Source organism: Topomyia yanbarensis, chromosome 2 (assembly GCF_030247195.1).
Source record: "Topomyia yanbarensis strain Yona2022 chromosome 2, ASM3024719v1, whole genome shotgun sequence".
In the NCBI taxonomy this organism is placed as follows: Eukaryota; Metazoa; Arthropoda; class Insecta; order Diptera; family Culicidae; genus Topomyia; species Topomyia yanbarensis.
In genome coordinates this window covers 183,527,972-183,554,836 of record NC_080671.1, presented here as the reverse complement: position 1 = coordinate 183,554,836, position 26,865 = coordinate 183,527,972, and the positions used below count along the sequence as shown (strand labels likewise).

Sequence of the window (26,865 nt, the reverse complement as noted above, 5' to 3'; positions counted from 1 at the left end):
TACATTTGGGAATTTCGTGACATACAACCGAAGGATTGCCCGTGAATCCGGTAATACACGAACACGTCGGGGCATGATTGGATACGAAACATTCCGCGTTTAGACCACACATTCCAGGGCACGGATCCTTGCACTTGTTGTTCAAACAAGAACGTGTTTTGGGGCAATCGGTGTTCAGAACACACTCCGGCCTACATTCGTGATAGGGATCACCGAAATAGTCTGGCAAACAAGTGCAAGAACCGGCATTGTTTCGCATGTTGCATTCCGCATTCACTCCGCATGGCGAAGGATTGCACGGATCGATGTTTTCGGGCTCTCGGTAAACTAAAACAATTGAGATTGGGATCAATGGTGCGTTTCAGACAACAGACGATTGTGGCATTACTTGGCGGTTGCATGCAAGCTGAATACGGGTCTCCGGTGTAACCATCGTAACATTTGCAACTAGGTTGGTGATTTTGCACGACGCATGTGGCATACGAGCCACAAGATCCTGGGCATGGATCTTTGCACTTTTCGTTGATACAGGCAAGCATGGCAGAGCATTCAGAGTTTGAAGTACATTCTGGACGGCAGTTGGGAGCTCGCCCAATATAGTTCGGAAGGCAGGAGCAGACAGCAGTGTTGCCAATAGCCCTACATTGAGAGTTGGGTCCACAAGGCGATGGTTCACAAGGGACATCGCTAACGATCGGTCTTGGTTCTAAAAGTAGGAATATGATTCCGAGGTTCTCGATATTGTACTATGAATAGCTTACGTTCTTCAGGGACACATCGTACGAAAGGATCACCCGTGAATTTGTTATTGCAACTGCAGATTGGGTTGTGGTTGACCACTTGGCATCGTGCGTTAATTCCGCATGTGCCTGGACAAGGGTCTTTACATTTCTGTCTTAAGCAAGCCTTGTCCAGGGGACATTCGGAACTAACGACACATTCCGGTCGGCAGCTTGGTGGAGTTCCGATGAAATTCGGACTACAAGAGCAAACGGCATGATTGTTGATAACCCGACAGTGGCTGTTTGGACCACACGGAGATGGTTGGCATGGGTTGATAGGTTCCTCTTGAACTGAACAATGAGAAGAAATAACGTTTGAACAAAAATGCATGACAAGCAAGAAGCGGAGGAATCTTACTTTGGGGTTTTGGCGTACATGAAGTAAATGGATTCCCAATGAAACCAGCAATGCAAGTGCACGTGGGTGAATGATTAACTACGTGACACTCCGCATTGGAACCGCAAGTACCAGGGCATGGATCTACACATTTACTATTGATGCAAGCTCGCGTCCTCTGACAATCACTATTCATGACACATTCTGGCCGGCAACCCACGTAAGGATCACCAAAATATTCCGGAAGGCAAGAACAAGATCCAGCTCCATTTTGTTCTCTACAAATGGCATTTACACCACATGGACTAGGCGTGCAAGGCATGGGTTGTTCGTGATAAACTAAAATTGAATTGGAAAAAGTGGTTTTAGGAAACAGAAAGTGATAGGAGTTCGAAAGGATGACAGTGCAGATTCGGAATGGCAAGGCAGCAGCTTACTTTGTATTCTATTGCAACCGGAGAAGGGATCACCCGTGTAATCGGGATAACAGGTGCACATGGGTCTGTGTGATACAACTCTACATTCGGCATTTGGTCCGCATGACCCACGACAGGGATCGGTACATTTTTCGTTCACGCAAGCCAAACTCATCGGACATTCAGAGTTTACAACACACTCCGGTCGACAGTTCGGTGGTCGTCCGATGTAATTGGCCACACATGAACAGACAGCGCGATTAGACTGAACTCGACATATTGCGTTTGAACCACAGGGAGATGGTTGACAAGGATTTCTGGGTTCCTCTTGCAGGATAGGTTGTTCTAAAATACATGTACAGGCGATACATAGATATACATATACAACATACAGTTAACATGCAAAAGCCTAAGCGAAAGCAGATTTCGTAGAACACTACCTGGTGTATACAATGTAAATTTTTGTAACATGGTAAAAATAATCCAAATGATTGTGCTGTCACTGGGAGTGTTCTACAAAGCGGTAGCGTGGGTAGCAACGAAAGCCATAATGACGGACGCAAAGTCTTACTCGGCTCGGGAGTACAGCGCACAAACGCATCACCAATGAATCCAGGATTACAGCTACAGATTGGATTGTGGTTAACAGTCCGGCATCGTGCGTTGATACCACATGTTCCTGGACATGGGTCGATGCATCGTTGGTTAACACATGATTTGTCCCTGGAGCATTCGGAATTGAGCATGCATTCCGGTCTACAGTTCGGTGGTGCTCCGATGCAATTGCTTTGACATGTGCAAACAGCGTGGTTATTAACCACCCGACAAATGCTATATGGACCGCAAGGTGATGGCACACAAGGATTGATAGGTTCTTCTTTAGGTTCTAATACATAGAGGAATACAGGAAGAGTTAGAAACACGCATAGGGTACACACAATAGGATAGAGCTTACTTTCTAAAACCACGGGATGGCAGGCCTGTGAAGGATTTCCCACATATCCAGATACACACGTGCATAAAGGAGAGTGATTATGTACACGACACTCAGCGTTCAAACCGCAAGTACCAATACACGGATCGACACATTTTGTGTTGAAACATGATTTATCGTACGGACAGTCGGAATTTTGAATGCACTCTGGTCTACAGCTGACATAAGGATCTCCGAAATAGTTTTGCATGCAACTACACGAACCAGCACCATTACGTTCTTTACAAATAGCGTTTGATCCACATGGCGACGGATTGCAAGGGTTTATGATCTCATCTCGGACTACAAAAATTGTGATATTTTGAAAATTCGTAATTTGCTGCTTTTTTTTTTTCAAATAGGGTCCTATACATATATAATGAGAAATTTTCTTGAAAGACTTACCGATCGGGTTGCACCCATTATATGGATCACCTTCATATCCTTCCATACAGTAGCACTCTGGCCGATGGTCACGAGCAATACACTGTGCATTAAAACCGCAAGATCCAACACAAGGATCCTTACACTTCTGACCGAAACACGCTCGGTTCGCTGGGCAGTCTTGATGAGTTTCACACTCTGGTCGGCAGTTCGGAGGAGTTCCTAGCATACCTGGCACGCAGGAGCAGACCGCACGTTGATTTAATTCGCGGCACTCGGAGTTCGGTCCGCAAGGACTCGGTCGACACGGATCTTCCGGTTCTTTCGGTTTCGGCATACACTGTTCAAATGGATTACCGTAGTAATCCCGTAGACAACTACAGAAGGGTTTGTGGTTAATGACCTGGCACTGTGCGTTGGTTCCACACAATCCGGGACATGGATCTTTACACTTAAGATTTATGCAACTCTGGTCGTGGCGACACTCTTCATTACTTGAGCATTCCGGTCTGCACGCCGGAGGTGCTCCACGGTAACCTTCTGGACACGAGCAGGTTGGGCGTCCTTGCACGATTCGGCATACACTATTGGACGGGCATTGCGCACATGGATCCTTAGGTGCTATGGGTACATCTTTACGACATCCGCGGAACGCATCTCCAATAAACCCTCTGAGACATTCACAAACTGGAATATGATTGGCAACGGTACATTCGGCATTTGATCCACATTTTCCTGGACAAGGATCGCGGCAATGTTGATTCACACATGCCAGATGACTAGGGCAATCAGAATGAAGAACGCATTCTGGTCTGCAACCAGTATTGTACGGATCACCCAGATACGGAGCAATACAGGTACATTTGGCTGCACCATTTACCTCACTACACACTGCATTATCAGCACACGGACTTGGGTAACAAACATCTTTCTGTGGAGTTACTTTCGGAACCTCAGAGCAACCGATGAATGCATCTCCCTCATACCCTGGACGACAGTTGCAGTATGCCGAGTGAGAAACCACATGACAATCAGCGTTTACTCCGCACGCATTTGCACACGGATTTTGACATTTCTCGTTAATACAAGCTTTGTCCTGGGGACACTCAGTACTCAGTACACATTCTGGTCGGCAATATGGCGGACTTCCAATAAAGTTAGGTTGACACGAACACACTGGACGGTTCCGTTTGACCTGACAAATTGCATTCTGACCACATGGCGATGGGTCACAAGGGTTCTTTGGTTCCGGTTCAGGCTCATTCTGTCTAGACTCACAAATAACAAATGGATCACCTTGCTGGTTCGGTCCACAGCTGCAAATTGGATTATGATTCAATACTTCACATCTTGCTCCGACACCGCATGTTCCTGGACATGGATCAATACATTTCAGATTGATGCAAGCCTTGTTCTGCGGACATTCAGCGTTGATCGTACATTCAGCTTGGCAGGCTGGTGGCATTCCTCGGAAGCCTGGTAAACATGAGCATACAGCATAGTTGTCAGGAGTTGACAAACATTTACTGTTAGGGCCACAAGGATTCGGATCACATGGCGTTTCGTCTGGAGGTAGATATGTTTTTTCGGTGCACGCTATTAGAGCGTCTCCTGTGTGTGTTGGTGGACAGTGACATACAGGCAGATGATTCACAACTTTGCAGAGTGCACGTACACCACACACCCCAACACACGGATCTTGGCATCGGTTATTCAAGCATGCTTTGCTTACCGGACAATCTGTATTAATAACACATTCTGGTCTGCATCCGACTAGTGGATCTCCGTAATAATTCTTTCTACAAACACATGCCAATACACCTCCCATCCTCTTACATTCGGTGTTGGCACCACATCGGATTGTATCGCATGTTTCCAGAGGTGTGTCTTGTTGAATACAGCGTTCATAGGGGTTACCGTACAATCCCGGAAGACACGAACATACTGGACGGTGTTGTTCTACTATACACTGTGCGTTGTATCCACAAGATCCAGGACATGGATCTTGACACTTTCCTTGCAGACAAGCGAGATTAAATGGACAGTCGGTGTTTAGTACGCACTGCGGTCTACAGCGTGGGTTGTGGATTGCATTAGGTGCCGAACATGGGTCACAGAGGGCCACACCATCACCATATACAGAACAGACTCCTTGAGGACCACAAGGTGAGGATTCGCAGGGTTGCCGTGTCATATTTCTGTCTTCTGGTATTGGCACGCAGTGCACGAAGGAGTCTCCTGTGAAACCATTAGGACATTTACACATAGGTGTGTGATACTCAACATGACATTCTGCATTCACACCACACACGGCTCCGTTGCATGGTGGAGTACAACGACGGTTAACGCAAGCCTTGTCCGAGGGACAGTCGGAGTTCAATTCACACTCTGCTCTACAACCTTTCTTGGGATCTCCCCTATAGTTGGGTAAGCACTTGCAGACTGGTCTTCTGTTCCGTACCGTGCATTGAGTATTAACTCCACAAGGATTATTTTTGCAGGGGTTTTCAGGAACTGGTTCATCCATTGAATAACAACGAATCGCTGGATTACCCGTTAGTCCGGCACTACAGAAACAGACGGGGTGGTGTTTTTCTACTTTGCAGTACGCTCCACTTCCACATGCACCCGGACAGGGGTCTAAACACTGAAACCCGATGCATGCTTTGTCGGCAGCACATTCGTCATCCACACGACACTCAAAGCCACGGCATCCTTCTGCGGTAGTTGGATCTCCGCTATGTCCTGGTGGACATCTACAAGCCGGTGTCCCATCGGGAAGCACTAAACACTCCGCACCCGGTCCGCATGGATTCGGCTCACAAATAGAACGAGGCTGCTCAACGCAACCAACATATGCGTCACCAACGTATCCTGAACGGCAGTAACATTGCTCCCTGCCTTCAGCGATATAACAATCGGCATTTCTTCCACATGGACCGGGTTTGCATAGTTCTGGGGTAACCAAAGGCTCAACGCAGCTTCGGAATGGATTTCCGACCATTCCTTCCGAACAGTAGCAAACTGGATTTCGCGATGAGTCGCATATGGCTCCAAAACCGCAAGGATTTGGATCACATGGATTTTTCGGTTCAATGCAACCGCGAATAGTGTTAGGACTTTCGATGTATCCGCTAAGACAGGTGCATTTTGCATATCCATTGCTAAGAATAGCACACTGCGTGTTCGGTCCACACGGTGATGGATCGCATGGATTTTGAGGTAATTTACATGGTACTTCCGGTGGGCTTCCTTCGAATTCTGGTAAACAAAAGCAGGCAGCTTGATCGTTGATCTTTCGACAACCGCTATTTGGTCCACATGGGTTCGGTGTGCAGTCATCTCCCTCGGGAACTTGAATATAGTAAAAAACATTTTTGATATATATATATATATATATATATATTTAGTATACCTCAATTTCATAAGTACTTACTGCAATTCTTAAACGGGTTGCCAGTTAACCCTTTCGGACAGAAGCAAATCGGGCTACCAGCATCGATTTCGCACATGGCATTAAGTCCACATGGATTCGGGTCACAAGGGTTAGTCGGTGGACTACATCCTAGACGTCCGTCACCTTTGTAGCCTGGAGGACACCGGCATTGTGGTTTATGGTTGCGAACGTCACAAAGAGCGTATGGTCCACACTGGCAAGGAGACGCACACTGACCATTGATACAAGCTTCCGAAGTGCTACATTCACTGTCAGAACGACATCCGTGGAGCTGGACACATTCAATATATGCATTTCCGGAAAAGCCGTTACTACATCGACATTCTATTCCGTGGTTTCGTGGAAAACATTCGGCATTATCACCACAAGAGTCTTCCTGACAAGGGTTGATACAAACTCGGTTCAATCGGTCACACAACTTATCTGGAGGACAATCCTCGTTATACTGACACACGGAACCTGGCGTAGTCACTAAAAGGGAGTTCAAGAACACCTGTGTATAAACGGTTCTCTAGAGAAGAGGGTATAATAGTTACCTGGGTGACAAGACACAAAACCGTTTCCGTGATAGCCTTCGATGCAACTGCACTCGGAACCGTGGTTCCGGTTAATGCATACCGCATTAGGTGCACACGGGTTTTTAACATCACAGGGTCGCTGGCATACGTTACCGACACAGGCTTCCAGCAAAGGACATTCATCGTTGGAGGTGCATTGAACTGTTTTCGGTGCAAGAATATAAAGAGAAAACGGGTGTGTCTTCAATACATGGTGCAGAAACAATATATACATTTGCAAACGTGTCACTCGAAAATCGCTGTACAATTTATACAAAACATAACCATACAATTTGTGGAATGTTGGTAATGTGTAATTTGTGCGTTTGGGGGTCAGAAGGTTATGGCTTGTTTTATGTGCAGCTTAGTTTTTGCAACGTTGGGGTAATGAGAAGCGTTAGTTTCTTACTTGATTTGACTGGGGTACACTTGATCATCGGGTTACCCTCGTGTCCTGTCGGACAGGCACAGATTGGACGGTGCATTTTGGCGTGGCACGTTGCCGTTGGTGCGCATACCCCATCAAAAAGGCAGGGATCCTCGCACATCTCCCTATAGCAAACCTCCGTTTCGATACAGTCCTCATTTGATTGGCACGGTTCTGGTTTTTTAGGTGTGCCGGGCGATTCTACCGTGGGTTAATTGGCATGGATGTGAGGGATTAGAGTGGATTAGAACATTTGGTAAATATGGTTGTCGTTTGGGGACATTTGACAATCATCGACAATCTACTCAGATCGTATAAACTTTTGTTCTGTACAAACTGGTCTTAGGATTACTTAGGGCACTTGAGTAGATTGCGATTCTTTGTGAGAATTGAGCTTTTTAAAGGAAGTAACGAAAGATTCAGTGTAGTATTAGGACAGTATCAGTTATAGGCGTACTTAAAATAAAGTGGGTAATAGGCTCAAGCTATAGCGGAAACAACTGTACAGTATATAGAGTCAGAGGTGGAGAGCACTCAAATTGAGATATTTATCGATTCGTAGGGACTCGTGGGTCGACAGTGTAGGTGCGCAGTGCGTAGTGTAGAGGAGATCAATTGAGGAGGATGTTGCATTCAACAGGCAGCTGATTATACCTTTTGCGCAGAGTGTATTGGGAGGTAGGTTTTCTGTACAGATTTGTATACAGTGTGTTTGTTTGCATATTTCGGATATTCCACAGTCGGAAGAGGTTCGGCATATTTTGATCGGCGTAGGGAGAGTTGTCGCATCACCATTCAAATACGGTACAGTGGACAATTCATCCAGGGTACTTGGTACAGTAGAAATGTCTTCAATCCTCTGAGACGTCATGTCGACGGTAGTCTCTAGGTCGTCAAAGTCTAAGTTTGTCAACGCAGTTGATGAATCCGGCGCATTTTCCGAACTTGTGGCTATTAATCTTGTACTAGTCAGGTCAATTGTTGTTGTTTCTTTTGTTGGAAACTGCGTAACAGGCTCAGATGTGGAAACAGTTTCTTCGTAATCTGACCTGTTATACGGTTCAGTTGTGGTGAAATACTGTGAAGTCTCTGTCACTTTCTGGTTAACGTAATCCGCGGTCGTTGGTAAACTATCAGTCGAATAACTTCTTGTAGTAGTTACGAACCCGGCTGTGGTAGTTGTTAAATGTGGGGTAGAGGAATGTTCTGTTTCTTTTTCCGTGGTTACTACCGTTTTGGGAGATGCCGACGTATTGTCAATAGGCTTTGGTATTTTCGATCCTCGTTCTTTAACTGTAGTCTTCTTACTCGTTATGTTAACGGTTGTTGTGTCGATTCTGTCATTCGCTGTTATTCCCAATGAATCAGTTGTCTTGATGACAGTAATAGCTGCTGGAGTTGTCGTATTCGGCAATACTCCATGCGTACTCGTCAGAAGATTTCCACTGTCTATCAAGGTGACGATGTTTGCAGTGGTATGCAACACTTCCAATAAAGGAATGGTCGTATCTGAATGACTTGTTAATGTTGTCGTTTCCTCGTCTCTAGCGATTTGGGCGGATGAACTCTCCGTTTGTTCTGTAGATGTAGACGTCGTTGTTATTACTGTTGAGCTATCTTCAAGTGCTGGAAAATTAGAGACGGCATGCTGAGTAGATCGTATGGTTGTAGACATAATTGTCGTTTCAGGTGCACTGTACTCCTGGTCAACTGATGTACTTATGCCAAGTTCATGCGATGACATTGTAGTCATGCTTTCCCGTGTAGCAACTTTTTCGGATGGTTGTGTTGATTCCATAGCAGTACTTTGATACGGAGTGGTTTCTTGGTGTTCAGAATGTTCAGTTGGCTCAGAGGTTGGGGCTTCAGCTTCCTCCGACTTTGAAAACTGGTCTGTTCGAGGAGTTGTAGTAGCAGTGTCTGATCCTGTGAACTCATCTGAAGTACGAGTAGTACGATCGACATCGGTCATCTCAGATTTGAAACTCTGAGTAGTTTTAGGAGCAGTTGTTGTTGAAGTTCGGCTTGACATAGTAGTGGTGCTTTCAGGCAATATAGTCTCTTCCAATTCATTTTCTTTGAAGGTGTAAGTGGCTTCAGTTATTGTTTGGGATGATGTGCTGTCTTGTATCGATGTAGTCGTTTGATTAGAAGTTGAACGCTCAGTAGTGAATTGTTGCTGATCGGAATCAGTGGTTGCAGTTGCAGCATCTTTGGAAGTGATTGAAGAAGTTGTCCCCGATTGAGTCGTTTCTTTGACTATTGTTGTGGGTTTGTACAGCTCGGTATCCTTCAGAGTTGAACGCTGAGGTGTGAACTGATCAGGGTCAGCTGTTTCTGTAGTAGTTGTTATGAGTCTTGCAGCTTCCTTGGACGTGGTTGGAGACGTTGTCAGCGATGGAGTCGTTTCTTCCGATGTTATTGTAGATTTGTATAGCTCGGTATCCTTCGAAGTTGAATGCAGAGTAGTGGCCTGATCAGATTCAGCTGTTTCTGTTGAAGTGGTTGACTTTTCTGCATATTTGGAACTAATTGAGGTCGTTGTCCACGAAGTAGTCATTTCTTCAACTGTAGTTTCAGCTTCCTTGGACGTGGTTGGAGGCGTTGTCCGCGATGGAGTCGTTTTTTCGAATATTGTAGACAGCTCGGTATCTTTCGAAGTTGAAGACTGAGTAGCTGTTTCAACAGAAACAGTGGCTATGTCTTCCGCATCCTTGGATGGAATCGAGGACGTTGTCCACGAAGTAGTCATCTCTTCAAATGTCGTTTCAACTTCCTTTAGCGTGGTTGGAGACGTTGCTCGCAATGAAGTTGTTACTTCCAATGTTGTCGTAGATTTGTATACCTCGATGTCCTTCAAACTTGAAGGCTGAGTAACGGTTTCTGCATCTTTGGAAGTGATTGAGGGTTTTGTCCACGCAGTATCCATCTCTTCAAATGCAGTTTCAGCTTCCTTGGACGAGCTTGGGTACGTTGTCCGCGATGGAGTTGTTTCTTCGAATATTGTTGTAGATTTGTACAGCTCGGTATCCTTCAAAGTTGAACGCTGCGTAGTTATCTGATCAGATTCAGTTGTTTCTGTAGAAGTGGTTATTTTTTCGGCATCCCTGGAAGTAATCGAGGACGTTGCCCACGAAGTAGTCATCTCTTCAAATGTAGTTTCAGTTTCCTTAGAAGAAGTTGAAGACGTTATCAGCGATGGAGTCGTTTCTTCAAACATTGTTGTAGATTTGTAGAACTCGGTATCCTTCGAAGTTGAAGGTAGAGTAGTTAACTGATCAGATTCAGCTGTTTCTGTAGAAGTGGTCATTTTTTCTGCATCCTTGGATGCAATCGAGGACATTGTCCACGAAGTAGTCATCTCTTCAAATATAGTTTCAGTTTCCTTAGAAGAAGTTGAAGACGTTATCAGCGATGGAGTCGTTTCTTCGAACATTGTTGTAGATTTGTAGAACTCGGTATCCTTCGAAGTTGAAGGTAGAGTCGTTAACTGATCAGATTCAGCTGTTTCTGTAGAAGTGGTCATTTTTTCTGCATCCTTGGATGCAATCGAGGACGTTGTCCACGAAGTAGTCATCTCTTCAAATGTAGTTTCAGCTTCCTTGGATGTGGTTGGAGATGTTGTTCGCGATGGAGTCATGTCTTCGAATATTGTTGTAGATTTGTACAGCTCAGTGTCCTTCGAAGTTGAATGCTGTGTAGTTGTCTGATCAGATTCAGCTGTTTCTGTAGAAGTAATTATTTTTTCTGCATCCTTGGAAGTAATGGAGGACGTTGTCAACGAAGTAGTCATCTCTTCAAATGTAGTTTCAGTTTCCGTGGTAGTTGTTGCAGAAGTTTTCTGGGGTGGAGTATTTGCTTCAAACGTAGTTTGAGTTTCTTCGGACGTGGTTGGAGACGTTGTCCGCGATGGAGTCGTTTCTTCGAATGTTATTGTAGATTTGTACAGCTTGGTATCCTTTGAAAATGAAGGCTGAGTAGTTGCCTGATCAGATTCAGCAGTTTCTGTAGAAGTGGTCATTTTTTCTGCATCCTTGGATGAAATAGAGGACGTTGTCCACGAAGTAGTCATCTCTCCAAATGTAGTTTCACCTCCCATTGACGTGGTTGGAGACGTTGTCCGCAATGAAGTTGTTTCTTCCGAAGTTGTTGTAAATTTGTATAATTCGGTATCCTTCGAACTTGAAGGCTGAGTAGTGGTTTCTGCATCCTTGGAAGTAATCGAGGGCGTTGTCCACGAAGTAGCCATCTCTTCAAATGTAGTTTCAGCTTCCTTGGATGTGGTTGGAGACGTTGTCCGCGATGGAGTCATTTCTTCGAATGTTGTTGTAGATTTGTACAGCTCGGTGTCCTTCGAAGTTGAATGCTGTGTAGTTGTCTGATCAGATTCAGCTGTTTCTGTAGAAGTAATTATTTTTTCTGCATCCTTGGAAGTAGTTGAGGACGTTGTCAACGAAGTAGTCATCTCTTCAAATGTAGTTTCAGCTTCCTTGGATGTGGTTGGAGACGTTGTTAGCGATGGAGTCATTTCTTCGAATGTTGTTGTAGATTTGTACAGCTCGGTGTCCTTCGAAGTTGAATGCTGTGTAGTTGTCTGATCAGATTCAGCTGTTTCTGTAGAAGTAATTATTTTTTCTGCATCCTTGGAAGTATTTGAGGACGTTGTCAACGAAGTAGTCATCTTTTCAAATGTAGTTTCAGTTTCCGTGGAAGTTGTTGAAGGCGTTTTCCGGGATGGAATCATTACTTCAAATGTAGTTTCAGTTTCTTCGGACTTGGTTGGAGACATTGTCCGCGATGGAGTCGTTTCATCGAATGTTATTGTAGATTTGTACAGCTTGGTATTCTTCGAAAATGAAGGCTGAGTAGTTGCTTGATCAGATTCAGCTGTTTCTGAAGAAGTGGTTATTTTTTCTGCATCCTTGGATGCAATCGAGGACGTAGTCCATGAAGTAGTCATCTCTTCAAATGTAGTTTCAACTTCCTTTGACGTGGTTGGAGACGCTGTCCGCAATGAAGTTGTTTCTTCCGATGTTGTTGTAGATTTGTATAGCTCGGTATCCTTCAAAGTTGAAGGCTGAGTAACGGTTTCTGCATCTTTGGAAGTGGTTGCGGGCTTCGTCCACGCAGTATCCATCTCTTCAAATGCAGTTTCAGCTTCCTTGGACGAGGTTGGATACGTTGTCCGCGATGGAGTTGTTTCTTCGAATATTGTTGTGGATTTGTACAGCTCGGTATCCTTCAAAGTTGAACGCTGCGTAGTTATATGATCAGATTCAATTGTTTCAGTAGAAGTGATTATTTTTTCGGCATCCCTGGAAGTAATCGAGGACGTTGTCCACGAAGTAGTCATTTCTTCAAATGTAGTTTCAGTTTCCTTAGAAGAAGTTGAAGACGTTATCGGCGATGGAGTCGTTTCTTCGAACATTGTTGAAGTTGAAGGTAGAGTAGTTAACTGATCAGATTCAGCTGTTTCTGTAGAAGTGGTCATTTTTTCTGCATCCTTGGATGCAATCGAGGACGTTGTCCATGAAGTAGTCATCTCTTCAAATGTAGTTTCAGCTTCCTTGGATGTGGTTGGAGACATTGTTCGCGATGGAGTCATTTCTTCGAATGTTGTTGTAGATTTGTACAGCTCAGTGTCCTTCGAAGTTGAATGCTGTGTAGTTGTCTGATCGGATTCAGCTGTTTCTGTAGAAGTAATTATTTTTTCTGCATCCTTGGAAGTAATTGAGGACGTTGTTAACGAAGTAGTCATCTGTTCAAATGTAGTTTCAGTTTCCGTGGTAGTTGTTGCAGGCGTTTTCCGGGGTGGAGTATTTGCTTCAGATGGAGTTTTTTCGGACGTGGTTGGAGACATTGTCCGCGATGGAGTCGTTTCTTCGAATGTTATTGTAGATTTGTACAGCTTGGTATCCTTCGAAAATGAAGGCTGAGTAGTTACCTGATCAGATTCAGCTGTTTCTGTAGAAGTGGTTGTTTTTCCTGCATACTTGGAAGTAATTGAGGACGTTGTCCACGAAGTAGTCATCTTATCAAATGTAACTTCAGTTTCCTTGGAAGTAGTGGAAGGCGTTGTCCGCGATGGAGTCGTATCTTCCGATATTGAAGTTAAAGGCTGAGTTGTTGCCGGATCAGATTCAACTGTTTCCGTAGAAGTGGTATTTTTTTCTGCATCCTTGGAAGTCGGCCAGGACGTTGTCCACGAAGTAGTTTCAACTTCCTTGGAAGTAGTTGAAGACGTTGTCCACGATGGAGTCGTTTCTTCCGATGTTGTTGTTGTAGATTTGTACAATTCGTTATCCTTCGAAATTGAAGACTGAGTAGTTGTCTGAAGAACAGATTCCGCTGTTTCTGTAGAAGTGGTTAGTTTTTCTGCATCCTTGGAAGTAATCGAGGACGTCGTCCACGAAGTAGTCATCTCTTCAAATGTAGTTCCAGCTTCCTTGGAAGTAGTGGAAGGCGTTTTCCGTGATGGACTCATTACTTCAAATGTAGTTTGAGTATCCGTGGACGTGGTTGGTGACGTTGTCTGCGATGGAGTCGTTTCTTCCGATGTTGTAGTTTTGTATAGCTCTGTTTCAATCGAAGTTGAATACTGAGTAGTGACCTGATCAGAGGTAGCTATTACTGTAGAAATGGTTATGGTTTCTGGAACTTTGGAAGTAATTGAGGACGTTATCCACGAAGTAGTCGTCTCCTCAAACGTAGTTGGAGTTTCTTTGGATGTGTCTGAAGGCGTTGTCCGGGAGGTATTCAGCTCTTCAAATGTCGTTTTAGCTTCCTTGGATGTGGTTGGAGACATTGTCCGCGATGGAGTCGTTTCTTCGAAAGCTATTGTAGATTTATACAGCTCGGTATCCTTCGAAGATGAAGACTGAGTAGGTGCTTGATCAGATTTCGCTGTTTCGGTAGAAGTGGTTATTTTTTCTGCATCCTTGGAAGTAATCAAGGACGTCGTCCACGAAGTAGTCATCTCTTCAAATGTAGTTCCAGCTTCCTTGGAAGTAGTGGAAGGCGTTTGCCGTGATGGACTCATTAATTCAAATGTAGTTTGAGTTTCCGTGGACGTGGTTGGTGACGTTGTCTGCGATGGAGTCGTTTCTTCCGATATTGTTGTAGATTTGTATAGCTCTGTTTCCATCGAAATTGAGTACTGAGTAGTGACCTGATCAGAGGTAGAAGTTATGGTTTCTGGAACTTCGGAAGTAATTGAGGACGTTGTCCACGAGGTAGTCGTCTCCTCAAATGTAGTTGGAGTTTCTTTAGATGAATCTGAAGGCGTTGTCCGGGATGTAGTCATCTCTTCAAATGTCGTTTTAACTTCCTTCGAAGTCGTCCGGGATGGAGTCATCACTTCAAACATTGTTGTAAGATTGTCTAACTCAGTCCTCGTCGATGCTGAATGCTGAGTAGTTGTTTGTTGAGTAGTTTCTTGTTTCTGATCAGCATCAGTGTCTTTAGTGGAGGATTCTGTGATAGCAGCATCTGGTGAAGTTGTTGTAGCCATCTTTTCAAACATTGTTGTAATTTTGTCCAACTCGCTACCCTTCAAAGTTGAATGCTGAGTAGTGAATTGGTGTTGATCAGAACCAGTTATCGTGGCAGCTTGTTCCATTGAAATTGTGGATAGCGTTTTCTCTGTTACGGCACCTGTGGTTAGTCGTGTAGTTGTGTCCACAAGTGTAGAGTATGGGGTAGTTCGCGGCAGAGTAGATTCCTCAGAAGAAGAAAAAGAACTAGCGTACGATGTATCGCTATCGGCGGCAATGGTTGTTCCCACGGGCTCAATAGAAAAACTGTAGTCATAGTTTCCCGTGGTTGTTGTTGATATCTCGGGAGCTGACTTTTGTTCAGTTGTCGTTTCTGTACTAAGCTCACTAGGTGGGACTGCAGTTACGCGACCATACTTAGCATTCAATTGAATGGTAGTTTCTTCATCCGGCGGCATTCTAGTGACGATCTCCGAAGTAGTTTCTGGGAAGACTGTCGATTCAGTAGTAAAACGGGCATTAAATTCTGTCTGTTGTCTTGCAGTAGCTGGTATACCGATGATGGTCGTCACAACCGGTTCAGTGGTGGCCTTAATCATTGAATGCTTTGTAGACCCTTCGTGGGATCGATCACTTGCTGTGATATTTTCCGTAACTTGAGGTTCTGTGGCGGTAGTTTTCGCGAACACATCTTGGTCGGTCGTAGAACTGATGCTTTCGAGTGTTGTTTGAACAGGACTATCTGTGCTATGATGACCTGTTACTTGCGATTCAGGTACAGCGGTTATCGTTTCTGGTTCGTTCACTGTAGGCGTGCTTCGGTCGTAGTATCTACCACTCATAGTTTCTTGTGCAAGTGTTGTTTCAGTGGACTTTTGAAGTGTGCTCGGTATGTATTGAGATGTTGTAGATGATTCTGGGTGACTAGTTGTTTTTAATGCTGATTGCGTCTCTTCATCTTGGGTGGAAACTGTACTTTTAGCAGTAAAATCGAGCTGAGTCGATGTTTCAATATCAAGTTCCGTGAAATGAGTAACCGTATCAACTTCTATTGGTGTGAGATCTTTACTGACGCCGCTGGAGGTAGGTTTGTCGGTTTTTGTGGATGCAGTAGTACTTATATATTCGTTGGTGACTGTACTGATCTCTTCCGCTGTATCGTGCACAGTAGTGTTTTCAGTCGATTTTGCTTCTTCGGATGAAGTAGTTACTTCGCCGGTGGTTGATTGAACGGTAACTGACGATTTCGTATCCATCATAGAACTGTCAGTTATTATACTTGGTATGGATGTGTATTCCACAGCAAATGTAGACAGATCATCCGTCATACCAGTTGCCGTACTGTGTCTGTGTCTTTGTGTTGAAGTAGTCATGCTATCTTCTTGGACGTTGAAATCAGTCACTACGCCAGTAGTCGCATCGCTAGTAGAGCTGTATGTCATACTAGAACTTGTTGTGAATGATTCAGTGTCCAAAGACGACATTGTTGTTGTTTCCTTTTCCTCACTAGATAACGATCTGTGAGTGGTGTGATCAGTGTGCTCTGTTGTGTCTTTCCTGATGGTTGTGCTAATTTCTTGTGAAGTACTAGATTCAGAAAAAGTCGTTGTGCTTGTGTATAGTTCTTCTTCGCCCGATGTGAAATTTTTTGTAGTAGTGGATTCACTAACAATTGATCCTGTAGTGATCGCTCCCGTTGTATTGTAAAATAGTATCGTCGATGCATTGTGAACAGTAGATTCTGTTGTCACAGTTAAAGAGGAATCGTTATCCTTGGATGTCGCCGAGACGACCTCATATTCCTCGCTGAAGGGTAGTCGGTGGGTTGTAGTAAACTGTACGGTATCTGTAGTTGGATGACCAGTACTTTCTTTTGCTCCTGTTGAGAACATTGTGGGAGGTTGTTTTTCGTACGTTGATTCAGTTGTCGCTTCTCCCGTAGTGTGTTTCGTGGTTAATTCTTTTTCTAACGCCGTTGATGTTTCAGTAACATCTACCGAGGTTGTTACCAATTCCTTGATCTTAGTTTCAGTTGTGGGTGACGTGTCAAAAATATCGTCTTTGTTGATTGTTGACTCTCTTGTGCTATGCTCGATGGTTGTTATAGATTCATCTGTACTATAAATTAATGTAGATGATTTCTCCGTTGATGCTACAGTGCTATATTCTTCCTCGTTTGTTGTTTGACTTGCGGGAAATGACGGAACGTCCCCGATACTACTCATGGTAATACTTGTCTCATTTGGCATTGTAGTTGTGTATTCATTAACACCAGTTGCAAAACTCTCTTTAGTAGTTGATTTGAACAGCGCATCTGGAATCCCGCTTGTACTGATTGGGGCAATGTCACCTTCGGTTGTGGTAACTATAGTTTCAATCTCTGTAGTCAGAGTTTCCTTAGGTAGACTAGAGCTGGTGAAATCTGAAATCATATCCCTGACTGTTGTTACGATTGAATCCAGTGTGGATCGACCTGCAGTAGTACTGCTTATATCTGTAGTCACAGAGTTAGTCGTCGGAGTCACTGTAACACGTGTAAGTTCGTCAAGGTCACCGGTAGCAGTGGTTATTACTTCGGAATAGTAGACGCCTGTAGTTGTAAGAACCTTTTCGTCTGAGTCGTTATAAGTCACGGTAATAGGTTGGATTTCTGTGGAAAGTTTGACCGAGCTTTGAGTGTTAACTGTGGAGTCAGAGCTCGACTGTAACGGTACGGTTGTCGTAGCATCGATGCTTTCTGCTACGGTAGGCAACGAAGTGTGAGAGAATTCGCTAGTTCTCGGGGGCGAAGACATTTCGTACTGGCCAGTTGTTGTTATTGGCAATTTGGTTACATAGTTAGTTGTTATTTGCTCGCTTGTGTGTGGTATATATTCTGTGTGTGTGCTATGTACATCGGGTAACGCTGACGTGGTAGTATAATCTAAATTTAGGTTAGATATTGTTGTTTTGGTTAAGAAAAATAAAACGAAAAAAAGATCGTTAATCAAATTGCAGTAAACTCGCGGTAGTGCGAATTTTTAATTTGTGTGATACAATACGAAGGTGCGTGACAAAACCGTGAATATGTTTGTGTATGTATTTCATGTGGGTGTGTTGTGGACTGATTTGTATTGCGTTTGTGTACGCGGTTTACTGCGAAATGTGAGAACAACGTGTGATACTACATGCGTTTGTGAATGGAAAACTCAAATTTTTACAGGTGAGATATCGCAAAAGCAGATGAGTGAACTGTCAGTTCAGTCAGTCACGTCATAATGAACTTACTGTTCGACTACTACCGTCTTCCGGGGTGTGTCCTAATATGCAAGCTTTAGCGAGATGGGTAGCTAAGCCAAATGTAACATACATAAAGGAATAGAGGCTATGAAGCTAGCTGTATGGGAAATGAGAAATGGTTTATAGCTAGAATAATTCAACTAGGAAAGCATAGACCATCTTTAGCAGAACAAATGCGCATTTTAAGTTTCATGGTTAATAATAGCGTTATGACATATGCTCGGATGAAATTAATCTTACTGGACGGACGGGAAGCGTACGGTGAGGGTTCACGTCGATTGAACTTACCGTTGATGCAGGCACCGGTGATGGGATTGCACGGAATACCTGGCGGACAGTGTTCACACCCAGGATCTCGGCCCACGTTGTCCCGGTCGATACAGTTGCATCCATCGCACTGCAAACCGGAGGGGCAATCGCTCGTCTTTTGGCATTGACATACTGTAAACAAAAATTCGGCGGAAGGGGGAAGAAAATAAAAATTTCTTATTGATTTCATAATAAACCTAATTTTGAGTTTCTCTTATATGTAAATAGCATATAAAACTTCCTATTGATGATCATGTAGTGTGACACTCTTTTCCAAAATCATGAGGATGGATTCTTATTTAGGATATAATTTTATTTGATGATGCCAAAGACGAATTCAAAATTCATCAACCGTTCAGGCATTTAAATTCAGGAATTTTTATATCAATTTTGAAACACTTTTTATGCTCACGTAGATCATTCGTGACTTGCGAATTTTAATAACTGTGACATTATTGGAATTGAAACACCTCAGACGTTGTTTATAAGCTGACTGTTCAACGACGGAAAAGAGCCTTAAAAATGAAAAATGTTGTGATTTAATGTATACTCTCATTATTCATAAAACGAAACTGAAAATTTCTTGAAATCTAGGTTAAATTTAGTACTTAAAAAGAGGAACGGACATAGCGTAGTTGGTAAATCGATTGCCTTGTACGCAGCTCACCTGGGCTCGATTCCCAATCCCGCACATAGGGTTAGATTTTTCAAAAAAGATTTCTCTAACCCGAATAGAGGCGAATGACCCTATGGTTAAAACCTCTATAGTCAAAATTAAAAAAAAAATAGTACTTAAAAGAACTATAGTAGTTCATAAAAATTTCAATTACAAAAGTTCTTGTATAATGACACATATCAACCATATATATGACTAGATAATACCCATCGTGCGTTGCTGCGTCTTTCAACGAAATAGTAAAACATAATTTGTTCCGAAGCGATACCTGGCGGGTAGATAATTGCCAACCAATAGCACACAAACACGCTCCATAACAACTGTCTACTAGAGTAGAATGGGTATAGGTACGGGGGTACAACAGGTATAGGGCATTATCTTTGCTATGTTATTGTAGAGGTCGCTCATCTTGTGTGAATTAGATAGACGGTTCAGAAACGACTGTCATTTTGGCTGTTACCGTGGATCAGTTGCATTAGTTGCATTACGTTTTCGTTTATGTTTTCGCGTGTTGTTCTACGAAAACGCATTGTCTTTCGTCCCCAGTACAGTACATTTAATCAATGTGAAAAAATTGTCAAGTGAGTATGTCCTCACGCAAAAATTAATGTTGAACGCGATAGTTGTGTTGGTATTTCGATATTTTTGTTTTCGAAAAAAATACAGCCATCAACACGTAACATACGCTTGGGGCCACGATAGGTCAGGCGTTTAGGCGCACTATAGGTCACTACTGTTCATCTCACAGCTAAGAAACCACGTGAGTTGAAATGACCAACTTCAATTCCACACTCTGGCGACGAGGAGGACACTGAAGAAGTCAATCGCAAGTATTTCCTTTCGCGGTTTCATGATTTTCCACATAATTTGCCACTTCTCATTTTCTTACCTGAATGACGTCAATTTAATTTTTAAATAATCTGCAATATTTATACTCTTCAAATAAAAGTTATTTGAAAAAAACTTTTCCTTGTTCAAACTGAATTTTTTTTCAGTGTATTTTTATCGAACGCCAAACTAATGAAAGTCATAATCATGTAAGATTCAGCATTTGGTATATATTCATAACAAACTTGAATGTAAACTTTCAAATGAGCACAATAACTAATTAACACCAATAGGCTTCTACTTTTACATTTTTTTAAATAATTAGCACGATGACGAAGTCGACCGATAAATCGATACACAATGACCTCCGCTGCGAGCTGTGTTCTCAACCTAGTTGGGAATGCAAGGTAAAATGAGAATAACTCGAGTTTTTTCAAAACAAAAAATGAGAAACTCGAGAACTGTTCGATATATCAAATTATTCGGTTCAATCAAATGATTTATTTCTATGATGGTAACAATTTTGTGGAACTGAAATGTTCAAAAATCTTTTTTTTTTCGAGAGTTGTCCTGCTGTAGCTGTAGAGCTAGGTTCTCGAAAGGGCTTCCCGTCAGAATTACACACTACAATTGCAGACGAGAGAGGCAACGTCGCCCACTAAAACACTGCTTAAGGCTAATTGCAGCGGGACGTTATTCTGAATCAGATATTCATTGTATGGTTCAGATATGTGCGGACGTACAGATTTTGCGATCGTGTGTATCATTGCGAAGGGCTTGAGCATTTGTACGTTAACGTGTTTAATCGCATGTGCGTTTGTATGTTGCGTGTGCTAACGTGCATGCTGCATGTGCTAACGTGCATAGATTCGATTTTATAACCGTGTGCCTTTCGTATATTCGCGTGTGTTCTTGGATGATCACGCGAACCGTGAATCTGATACTTAATTTTCGGTGTACGGTTTAGATGCTAGAAGAAAGTAAAATCTTCCATATCACTAGAGTTCTCGGCCATGTCGCCATGGAACGTGGTGTCTAGTGGATATGAGCTTTAATTTTTGATTGGTCCAACTGAATGTATGGGACTAAGTTGCTAGGATTCATGATCGCTCGAACATGGACGTTTGTAGGTTTGCGTTTGAGACCGCGTTCGAAACTTCGTAAGTGCTCAAACGTTTATTTTATTACCGGGGTGTTATCAAGTTTGCACGATCGCGGGTGTATGTGTGCGTAGTTGTTCGCGAAAGGCTTAAGCGTTCGTATGTTAACGTGTTTGTCGCGTGTGCTCGCGTGCATGTGACTTCGCGTGTACAAAACTCATGGTAACCGTGTGGCCATTTACATATTCGCGTGCGTTCTTGGATGGTCACGCGGACCATCATTCTGATATTAAGTTTTCAGTGTACAATTCACATTCTGACAAGGAGTGAGTTACCCCACATCACTGAAGTTCCCGGTCATGTCGCCATGGAACGTGTGGTCCAGTGGATATAAAAGATTTCCTTTTTAATTGGTTTAATTGATGGCATGGACCCAGTCTGCTGATACCGAGGATAGAAACTTCCGGAAGTGAACGATTCATGATCGTGCAAGCGCGGGAGTTGATAGGTTCACGCCGGAGACCGCGATTGAAAATTTATAAGCGCAGAGACGTTCACCTGATCACCGGGATGTTATCATGTTTACGAGATCGCTCGTGTAGGTGCCGTGGATGGTCGCGAAGGGCTCAAGCATTTGTACGATACGGGTTTGACACGTGATCCTTTCTTAGAACTACACAAGAAAATAAGGAAGTAATAATGGAATATTTGTTTAATGACATAAACTCTTTTCAATAAGATTCTTGAATGCTTGGTTGAATTGTTCGGACTAATCAGCGCTGCTAATTACCACTTTCACAAAATACATTATTTTTGTTATTTATAGTAATAGTACATTTTACGGAATCAAATACAATATACGTGCACATATTTTCGATCAGATAGTGCAAAAATATAGCGATTTTGATCAGAACAACAGAAGTTATTCGCATTTGAAAACTGGGAAAATATCTCAGCAGAAACTTTGAAACGGGACCTCTATATTGAAACGATAGAAGTATTCTACTTCAAAAAATTATGTTAGGACAATGAATTTTTTTTCAAATAACTTTTTTTTCCTTGAAAGTGCCCAAATTGAATTTTTGAAGGTAGGTAGGGAATATAGTTACCTATCTTGAAACAAAATTTCATCCAAATCAAAGATGTTTTTTTTAGTAAATCGACTTTAAATTTTTAAAATCGGTTTTTTCAGTGTATGAAGATTTTTTCCAATATTTTTAATAAAAAATTTGACTAATTTTGTAAAAATCATTCCTGCAACATCTTTTGTTGGATTTGTCATTTTTTGACTACAGCGATTTGAAAAAGATTAGTAAAAAAAGTTTGACCCTTTTTAAAAGACAGTCTAGATCATTTTTGGAAAAACAAAGTATGCAAAGTGGCTTTTTGTGACAAAGTTCTCGTGTACAGAATGTTTCATTAAAATCCGAGAGGGTGTTGCCAACGTGAATACGATTTAGCGCTAAATTCGTCTATTTTATGATCATTTTATTTGCTTTATAAACACCAAAGTTTATACAAGATAAATAATACTTGTATTACGAAATTTTCAATTACGTAGGTATTAGCATACCTATTTCGACAAATGTCTTGAGACACTAAAGGTGATCGCTTTTCGTTATATTGTATTGTATTTGGCATATCGTGTTTCACCGGACAAAGGAAAAATGAATTATAAAATCGTTCGATTCAATTTGACAAAAGCAACACTCCAGACTATCTTTAGTCCGGAACGGAAGTTGCTGAAGCATTTCCAAATTGATTCTACAAACGCTGAATCTATCATTAATTCTCGGCAGCTGGCTGCCCAGAGCAATAGACACATGATACCACGTCTGAGAGTTGCATAGATCGTATCACTTATTACAGGGAGAATCCAAGTTTGTATAACTCTTTTCCCTATCCTATTAACAAAAAAACAAAGAGAAGCAGAGGTATACACGGTTTCCATAACAACGTTTGTTACACTAACATTTCTTTCCTCTCCCGATGACTGTAATGATGTAGCCAGTGCTGTTATTGGCATTTCGAAGTATAGAATTCTCGAAACGTGCACATTGAGATTGGATAGCTAGTCCTAGGCCCCAATCACTGATTCTCTTTGCAGATCCGCATATTCTGGTCAATCACGGAGTAGCAACTACCAAGCGGCGAACAAAGGGAAGAATAAACAGTTGTCCAGTGCGTTTGGTTAGCGTGCGCTGCGCTATTTCAATCCCATACAAAGTACCGGTAGTGTTGTACTGAGCATTGTGTGTTTTTTGTGGATCGTGATATCTAAGTCTCTAGAGTTTTTGTTCACCCATGCGAGAAGTGGAGCTCTTGTTTAAAATAGAAAATGAAAAAAATGCCAGATACAAAGTTACCCTTATCCAGTTCCAGCATGTACGAAATTTGGCACTGGCACATTCTAAAATCGACTTACACAAGATAAATTTATCTACAAGACAACACGGATGATAATGTACAACGATTTGTTTCCGCATGTTCATGTCGCAATACGGTGAAGTGGTCTCCGTTAAAAATAACTCTTGGAGTAATTTCTTCACCGGCATTGCCAATGCTGTTCAGGTGGTAAGAATGAGGCAAGCTCACTCTATACCTTCTTTCGCGACTATGGAACATTACATCTGTCTATCTATCTATATATATAAAAGTCAAAGTTTGTATGTATATGATTTATAGACTCCCAAACGGCTTAACCGATTTCCGTAAAAATTTGCACACAGTAGGTATTTGGTATGGGGCGTGTTTGTGTGCTATTAGTTGGAGATTATCTGCCCGCCAGATGGCGCTTTGGAACAAATTGTGTTTTCCTCCTATTTCGTTGAAAATCGCAGCAGCGCGCGATGGGTATTAGCTAGTTCTCTATACACAGACTGTGCTAAGCCGAACGCTGGAGGCAGCCGAGGACTATCCAAACGATATAATGCATCGCTGCTGAAAGCTTTCGCCACGAAACTCGCAATGCATTAAAACGATATATACCATGGTTCACGATTTTAGCCGACAATGAGATTAAGGTTGCTTTAGTTGAACACCTCACCGAGAGCCTTCTCCGTTCCAGTTCCAAGTGTGTAGAGCTTCAGCTCCCACTTCTGATCGGAAAGCTGAGAATTGACTGCAATTCCGAACAATCTTCCAGCAGGTTGTCGGACACAGTCGGTACTATGATGCAGTGAAGCTACATCATCTGGATAAGGTATATTGACAGATGATGCCTCTGGTTGGATTACGGCAAAAATGCTCGTTAACAACAATTTGTAACCCAGCGTCCAATTCGAAACACGCGAGTAATCATCGATACTCATCGCGAAGGGTAGCTCGAGATCCAACGTAACCCTAAAGACTCGAGCTAGTGAAGACATTTAGGCGACACGTTGACGGTCTCGAGTACTAAGGACTAGTAGTTGATGAACTTTCTGCTCTTATTCACAAGAATGTCCTCAGATCGCGACTATATGACCAAACTCTTCGATTGTGGGAGAAGATACTGCATGATGACACAAAGAATTCGTTTTCAGTAATCGGTTGCGAAACCGAAAATCTACATTTAAACCACTGTAGCTGGCAGTAGTTCCTGTCAGGGATGTCACGGCAGCCATCGCCATTTCGAATGTGCGGAGTTCTTAAAATTTTCACCAGCTCAACGAATCGAGAGGGTAAAATAGTTGAAAATCCATTTCAATTGCTTTCGCCCTAGTCATCGATCCATCGACGGCTCATCGTAAAACACATGCCCTCGCTGCCATAATTGAAACCACCCTCTGTTGCATGAAGAAAACATTTCGAATCTTCTGCTAAACAGAAGCAAGAACAAGAACAAGCCTTAGCGAGTCACCAATACCGTTATGTCACCACACCTAAACCGCGGGGGACTAGTTGTGTAGTACGCGACGTAGCATCGGATTCAGGTCGTCGGGCGCCAGAGAAATGCAGTTACCAGGAAACTTTCAATCGGAGTAGGGTAGTTCTCCGCCGAATAATATCCGAGTAGATCTCGATACAGCTGGGAGCTATATTGCTCAACGAAGCGGGTATCGGTGTCGGGAGCAATTCATCCGTCGGGGAACTCTCAGTCGGAGCACTATCCGAGTAGATCATGACAAGACTGGGAGCTAGACGACTCAAGCAAACAGGAGCTAATTGGCGAAATTGGGAAGAAGGGCGAAAAAAGACTAAGCATAGTTTAAGTGGTTTGGCATGAAAGTGAGTCGTGAGTCCCACACAGTGCCAATACACTACAGGTTAGGCTTTTGAAGCTTTTTAAACCCAAACTGCGATGCTCAAGACTGCTGTGGGGTGAATAAAAGATCAACGAGGATGAACAGTACCGTACCTATTGGATTACAGTTCACAAGTAAATTTCATTCACAATATAGTGGTCGACCGCTTGGTCGCCGACAGACGACGCCTTATCTGCACCGCTAAGAAGCAAGCCCATAATCATGCTATGGGTGGACCTTCGGTGAGGCAAATAAGAAGAAGCCGTGAACGTTACACAGCCAAATCTTAACCATTGTGCAGCAGCCCAACAGCTGCTGTGGCAGTCGGTCTCGGAGTCGAGGACAGATGTCGCCCTCCTATCAGACCCGTACAACATCCCTGCCGGCAACGGCAATTGGGTGTCGGAAGGGCCTGGAATGGTGGAAATCTGTACAACGGGACGGCTCCCGGTTCAAGAGATAATACACTCCTCCGCCGAGGGTGTTGCGATTGCCAAGATCAATGGTGTGTTCTATTGCAGCTGCTACGCTCCACCAAGGTGACCCATAGAACAGTTCAACCAGATGATCGACAGGCTCTCGTCAGACCTAGTGGGCCGGAAATCGGCAGTTATAGCGGGAGACTTTAACGCTTGGGAAGTGACGTGGGGCAGCCACTGTACAAATAGCAGGGGCCAAGCGCTAATGGAGGCGCTTGCGAAACTCGATACTGTGCTAGCTAATAATGGCTCCGCTAGAACATTCCGTAGAAACGGGGTGGAGGCGTGGATTGACGTAACATTTGCCAGCCCGAGTCTGGTTCCAGGCCTGGAATGGAGGGTAGACGAAGGCTACACCCATAGCGATCATTTAGCAATCCGCTTTAGGATCAACTATGGTGTGCAGCATCCGAGGGCGGGAGATCCCTGTCAGGTACGCGGGTGGAAGTCCAATCACTTCGACAGCGAAGCTTTCACCGCGGCCCTGGGACTGGAGGCCAACACCGACAGTCTAAGCGGGGATGCGCTGGTAGCTGTTCTATCACGCGCGTGCGATGCCACTATGCCGAGAAAAACCCTGCCAAGAAACGGCAGATGCCCGGTCTACTGGTGGAGTGCCGAGATTGCAGAACTACGATCAGCCTGCCTCAGAGCTAGACGTAGGATGCAAAGAGCCCGAAGATGCAAGAGAGAACCGCCGTGAAGTGTTTCGAGCTGCGAAATTGGCCACTATAATATTATAGTGAAATTAAACAGAGGACATCAAGAGGGTTAATTGTGACATTATGACTAAGTCGCTCAAAAAGTTTTATTTGAAAAATTGCATCCAAGCAAGATGAGTGCGGAAAGATACTCCAGTCCAATCGTCATAGAGACGAGACCGCCAGATATGTGGTGAGTTTTCTATTCGTTTCTAGCACTCGGTCGAGACACAAGTATTTTGTTGCCAGTCCGAGTAGTGTATAGCGACAAAGAATAGTGTTAATCCGCGTTCAAGGTTATCTTGCGCACTCTCCGCCACGTCGAGGTTTCAGTATTTTTTCTCTTATTTTGTGTTTCTGTTTCTGAGTACCGTTAATCGGCCAGTGAATCAGTGTTCTTCTAGTAAACCATCTGGATACCGTTCCATACACAAGTTAAGT

At 43.2% G+C, this 26,865-nt stretch overlaps 1 protein-coding gene across 1 annotated transcript in view; it reads right to left on the bottom strand.

Annotated features, from left to right (window-relative positions):
* LOC131679918 (uncharacterized) overlaps positions 1-26,865 on the bottom strand; it is a 385,760-nt gene that overhangs the window by 60,059 nt on the left and 298,836 nt on the right. The window contains exons 19-30 of the mRNA XM_058960665.1: positions 18,394-18,546; positions 7,988-17,749; positions 7,316-7,534; positions 6,886-7,068; positions 6,329-6,820; positions 2,914-6,246; positions 2,107-2,811; positions 1,557-1,880; positions 1,141-1,458; positions 762-1,073; positions 389-706; positions 4-327 (exon numbers count right to left, since the gene is read on the bottom strand). Of these exons, the coding sequence (XP_058816648.1) occupies positions 4-327; positions 389-706; positions 762-1,073; positions 1,141-1,458; positions 1,557-1,880; positions 2,107-2,811; positions 2,914-6,246; positions 6,329-6,820; positions 6,886-7,068; positions 7,316-7,534; positions 7,988-17,749; positions 18,394-18,546 (16,443 nt within the window). The remainder of the gene's footprint in view (positions 1-3; positions 328-388; positions 707-761; positions 1,074-1,140; positions 1,459-1,556; positions 1,881-2,106; positions 2,812-2,913; positions 6,247-6,328; positions 6,821-6,885; positions 7,069-7,315; positions 7,535-7,987; positions 17,750-18,393; positions 18,547-26,865) is intronic.